Source organism: Corapipo altera, unplaced genomic scaffold (assembly GCF_003945725.1).
Source record: "Corapipo altera isolate COAL_440 unplaced genomic scaffold, ASM394572v1 60806, whole genome shotgun sequence".
Classification (NCBI taxonomy): Eukaryota; Metazoa; Chordata; class Aves; order Passeriformes; family Pipridae; genus Corapipo; species Corapipo altera.
The window spans coordinates 1732-6933 of NW_020886263.1; the positions used below are offsets into that span (position 1 = coordinate 1732).

The window sequence follows — 5202 nt, forward strand, 5'->3', positions numbered from 1 at the left end:
CAGGTGTGCGAGGTGTGATCTCAGGTGTGCCAGGTGAGGTCCCAGGTATGTCTCAGGTGTGCTAGATGAGGTCCTTGGTGTCCCATATGGGTCCCAGGTGTGCCAGGTGAGGTTTCAGGTGTGCCAGGTGAGCTTCCAGGTGTCCCCCAGGTGAGATCCCATTTGCTCCCAGGTGTCCTCCACGTATCCAGGTGAGCTCCCAGGTGAGTCCCAGGTGTGCCAGGTGAGGTTTCAATTGGGATCCAGGTGGTCCCAGATTGTTCATCAGGTGTCCAGGTGAGATCCAAGTAAGCTCCCAGGTGTCCCAGGTGAGATCTCAGGTGTCTCATAGGTGTCCAGGTGAGATCCCAGGTGAGGTCCCACATGTGCCAGGTGAGATCCCAGGTGACTCCCAGGTGTCCCAGGTGTCTAGGTGAGATCCCAGGTGAGATCCCATTTGCTCTCAGGTGTCCCCCACGTACCCAGGTGAGCTCCCAGGTGAGTCCCAGGTGCCCAGGTGAGTCCCAGGTGTCCCAGGTGTGCCAGGTGAGATCTCAGGTGTGCCAGGTGAGGTTTCAGGTGGGATCCAGGTGAGAGCCAAGTAAGGTCTCAAGTGTACCAGGTGAGATCTCAGGTAGTCCCAGTAGAGTCCTAGGTGTCCAGGTGAGGTCCCAGGTGAGTCCCAGGTGTGCCAAGTGAGGATTCCAGTGGGATCCAGGTGATCCAAAGTGTCCCAGGTGAGACCCAAATAAGGTCCCAGGTGTGCCAGGTGAGTCTCAGGTGTGCCAGGTGTGGTCCCACGTGTCCAGGTGAGGCCCCAGGTGAGCTCCCAGGTGAGTCCCAGGTGTACCAGGTGAGATCCCAGGTGAGATCCCATTTGCTCCCAGGTGTCCCCCACGTACCCAGGTGACCTCCCAGCCCCTCCCCACCCCCTCCCTGTCCCTCCCCTGCCCTCACCTGCCCTCACCTGTCCCCCCCAGGCCCTCACCTGTCTCACCTGTCCCCCCCAGGCCCTCATGGAGCGCTTCAACGCCGACAAGCGAATCTTCTGCTTCATCCTCTCCACGCGCAGCGGCGGCGTCGGCGTCAACCTGGCAGGTGAGGCCTCACCTGGGCGGGCAGGTAAGGCCTCCGGGGCTCACCTGGGGGGCTCACCTGGGCGCTCACCTGGCAGGGGCCGACACCGTCGTGTTCTACGACAGCGACTGGAACCCCACCATGGACGCCCAGGCCCAGGACAGGTGTCACCGCATCGGCCAGACCCGCGACGTCCACATCTACAGGTGAGGGCAGGTGAGACCCACGTGGGTCAGGGACGCACCTGGGGCACACCTGGGGGCACCTGGAGGGGCTGGGGACACACCTGAGACACCTGGGGCACACCTGGGACACACCTGGAGGGATGGGGACACACCTGGGACACACCTGGGCAGGTGGGGGTGTCACCACATCGACCAGACCCGTGACATCCACATCTACAGGTGAGGGCAGGTGAGACCCACGTGGGTCAGGGACGCACCTGGGGCACACCTGGGGGCACCTGGAGGGGCTGGGGACACACCTGGAGGGGCTGGGACACACCTGGGACACATCTGGGGGGCTGGGGACACACCTGGGACACACCTGGGACACACCTGAGACACCTGGGGCACATCTGGGACACACCTGGGGGGCTGGGGACACACCTGGGACACACCTGGGGGGCTGGGGACACCTGGGACACACCTGGGCAGGTGGGGGTGTCAGTGCATCGGTGAGACCCGTGACGTCCACATCTACAGGTGAGGGCGGGGACACACCTGGGACACACCTGGAGGAGCAGGGACACACCTGGGGGGCTGGAGACACACCTGGGACACACCTGGAGCTATGGGGACACACCTGGGGATACCTTGAGGGCTGGGGACACACCTGGGGACACCTGGAGGGGTAGGGACACACCTGGAAAGATGGGGACACACCTGGGCAGGTGAGGGACACACCTGGGACACACCTGGGGACACCTGTAGGGATAGGGACACACCTGGAGGGAGGGGGACACACCTGGGCAGGTGAGGGACACACCTGGGGACACACCTGGGGACACCTGGAGGGATAGGGACACACCTGGAGGAATGGGGACACACCTGGGCAGGTGAGGGACACACCTGGGGACACCTGGAGGGGTAGGGACACACCTGGAGGGAGGGGGACCCACCTGGGCAGGTGAGGGACACACCTGGGGACACACCTGGTCAGGTGAGTCCTCCCTAGTGCCCTCCCCTGGACACCTGGGGGGTCCTTCCCGGTGCCACCCGGACACCTGAAGGGGGTCACCTGGGCTCACCTGTGCCCTCACCTGTGCTCACCTGGGCAGGTTGATCAGCGAGCGGACGGTGGAGGAGAACATCCTGAAGAAAGCCAATCAGAAGAGGATGTTGGGGGACATGGCCATCGAGGGGGGCAACTTCACCACCGCCTACTTCAAACAGGTGAGGACAGGTGGGACAGGTGGGACAGGTATGGACAGGTGGGACAGGTGAGACAGGTGAGAAAGGGATGGACAGGTGGGATGGGACAGGTGAGGTGGGACAGATGGACCATAACCATCAAGGGGGGCACCTTCACCACCACCTACTTCAAACAGGTGAGGACAGGTGGGACAGGTACAGACAGGTGGGACAGGGATGGACAGGTAGGACAGGTATGGACAGGTGAGGTGGGACAGGTGGGCTGTGGCCATCGAGGGGGGCAACTTCACCACCACCTACTTCAAACAGGTGAGGACAGGTGGGACAGGTATGGACAGGTGAGACAGGTATGGACAGGTGAGACAGGTATGGACAGGTGGGACAGGGATGTACAGGTGGGATGGGACAGGTGAGGTGGGACAGGTGGGACATGGGCATTGAGGGGGGCAACTTCACCACCGCCTACTTCAAACAAATGAGGACAGGTGGGACAGGTACAGACAGGTGGGACAGGTACAGACAGGTGGGACAGGGATGGACAGGTGGGACAACTGGGACAGGTATGGACAGGTGGGACAGGTATGGACAGGTGGGACAAGTATGGACAGGTGAGGTGGGACAGGTGAGACAGGTGGGACAGATGAGATGGGAATGGACAGGTGGGGTGGGACAGGTGAGACAGGTATGGATAGGTGAGGTGAGACAGGTGGGACATGGCCATCGAGGGGAGCAACTTCACCACCACCTACTTCAAACAGGTGAGGACAGGTGGGACAGGTGGGACAGGTATGGACAGGTGGGACAGGTGAGACAGGTGAGAAAGGGATGGACAGGTGGGATGGGACAGGTGAGGTGGGACAGATGGACCATAACCATCAAGGGGGGCAACTTCACCACCACCTACTTCAAACAGGTGAGGACAGGTGGGACAGGTACAGACAGGTATGGACAGGTGGGACAGGGATGGACAGGTAGGACAGGTATGGACAGGTGAGGTGGGACAGGTGGGCTGTGGCCATCGAGGGGGGCAACTTCACCACCACCTACTTCAAACAGGTGGGACAGGTATGGACAGGTGGGACAGGGATGGACAGGTGGGATGGGACAGGTGAGGTGAGACAGGTGGACCATGGCCATCGATGGGGGCAACTTCACCACCGCCTACTTCAAACAGGTGAGGACAGGTGGGACAGGTATGGACAGGTGGGACAGGTATGGACAGGGGAGGTGGGACAGGTGGGCCATGGCCATCGAGGGGGGCAACTTCACCACCACCTACTTCAAACAGGTGAGGACAGCTGGGACAGGGACAGACAGGTGGGACAGGTATGGACAGGGGAGACAAGTATGGAAAGGTGAGGTGGGACAGGTGAGGTGGGACAGGTGAGGTGGGACAGGTGGGCCGTAGTCATCGAGGGGGGTAAGTTCACCACCACTTACTTCAAACAGGTAAGGACAGGTGGGACAGGTGAGATGGGAATGGACAGGTGGGGTGGGACAGGTACAGACAGGTGAGGTGGGACAGGTGGTCTGTGGCTATCGAGGGGGGCAACTTCACCACCACCTATTTCAAACAGGTGAGGACAGGTGGGACAGGTGAGACAGGGACAGACAGGTGGGACAGGTATCAACAGGTGAGATAGGGATGGACAGGTGGGATGGGACAGGTGTCCCCAAATGTCTCCAGGTGTTTCCAGGTGTGTCCCCAACCCCCCCAGGAGCCCCCAGGTGCCCCCAGTTGTGTCCCCAACCCGTTCAGGAGCCCCCAGGTGTGCCCAGGTGCCCCCAAATGTCCCCAGGTGTGTCCCCAACCCCCCCAGGTGCGTCCAAGTGCCCCCAGGTGTGTCCCAAACCCCTTCAGGTGCCCCCAGGTGTGTCCCCAACCCCTCCAGGAGCCCCCAGGTGTGCCCAGGTGTGCCCAGGTGACCCCTTTCTCCCGTGTTTTTTTCCCAGCAAACTATCCGGGAGTTGTTCGACATGAGCCCCGAGGAGCCGCCGCGGGACAGGGACGGGGACAGGGACGGGGACAAGGACGGGGACCCCCGGGGGGACCCCAAGGACAGGGGCGACACCCGGGGGGACACCCGGGGGGACACGAGGGACAGGGACGCCTCACCTGAGGACGACGAGGACGCGGCGGCCACGCGCGGGACCCACATCCTGGAACAGGTGAGGGGGGCACCCCAGTGGCACCTGGGTCACCCCAGCGTCACCTGTGTCACTTCAGTGTCACCTGTGTCAGCCCAGTGTCACCTGTGTTACCCCAATGTCACCCCAGTGTCACCTGTGTTACCTGTGTCACCCTAGTGTCACCTGTGTCAGCCCAGTGTCACCTGTGTTACCTGTGTCACCCCAGTGTCACCTGTGTCAGCCCAGTGTCACCTGTGTTACCTGTGTCACCCCAGTGTCACCTGTGTCAGCCCAGTGTCACGTGTGTTACCCCGATGTCACCCCAGTGTCACCTGTGTTACCTGTGTCACCCCAGTGTCACCTGTGTCAACCCAGTGTCACCTGTGTTACCCCGATGTCACCTCAGTGTCACCTGTGTCACCTGTGTCACTTCAGTGTCACCTGTGTTACCCCGATGTCACCCCAGTGTCACCTGTGTCACTTCAGTGTCACCTGTGTTACCCCAATGTCACCCAAGCGTCACCTGTGTTACCCTGATCTCACCCCAGTGTCACCTGTGTCACTTCAGTGTCACCTGTTTTACCCTGATCTCACCCCAGTGTCACCTGGGTCACCTCGGTGGCACCTGTGTTACTCTGATGTC

At 61.4% G+C, this 5202-nt stretch overlaps 1 protein-coding gene across 1 annotated transcript in view; it reads left to right on the forward strand.

Annotated features, from left to right (window-relative positions):
• LOC113941102 (helicase SRCAP-like) overlaps positions 1 to 4736 on the forward strand; it is a gene marked incomplete at its 5' end in the record, with an annotated part of 6091 nt that extends 1355 nt beyond the window's left edge. Inside the window, 4 exons of the mRNA XM_027632259.1 lie at positions 990 to 1077; positions 1154 to 1262; positions 2336 to 2450; positions 4383 to 4736. Coding sequence (XP_027488060.1) covers positions 990 to 1077; positions 1154 to 1262; positions 2336 to 2450; positions 4383 to 4736 — 666 coding nt within the window. The remainder of the gene's footprint in view (positions 1 to 989; positions 1078 to 1153; positions 1263 to 2335; positions 2451 to 4382) is intronic.
• Positions 4737 to 5202: the final 466 nt, after the last annotated feature.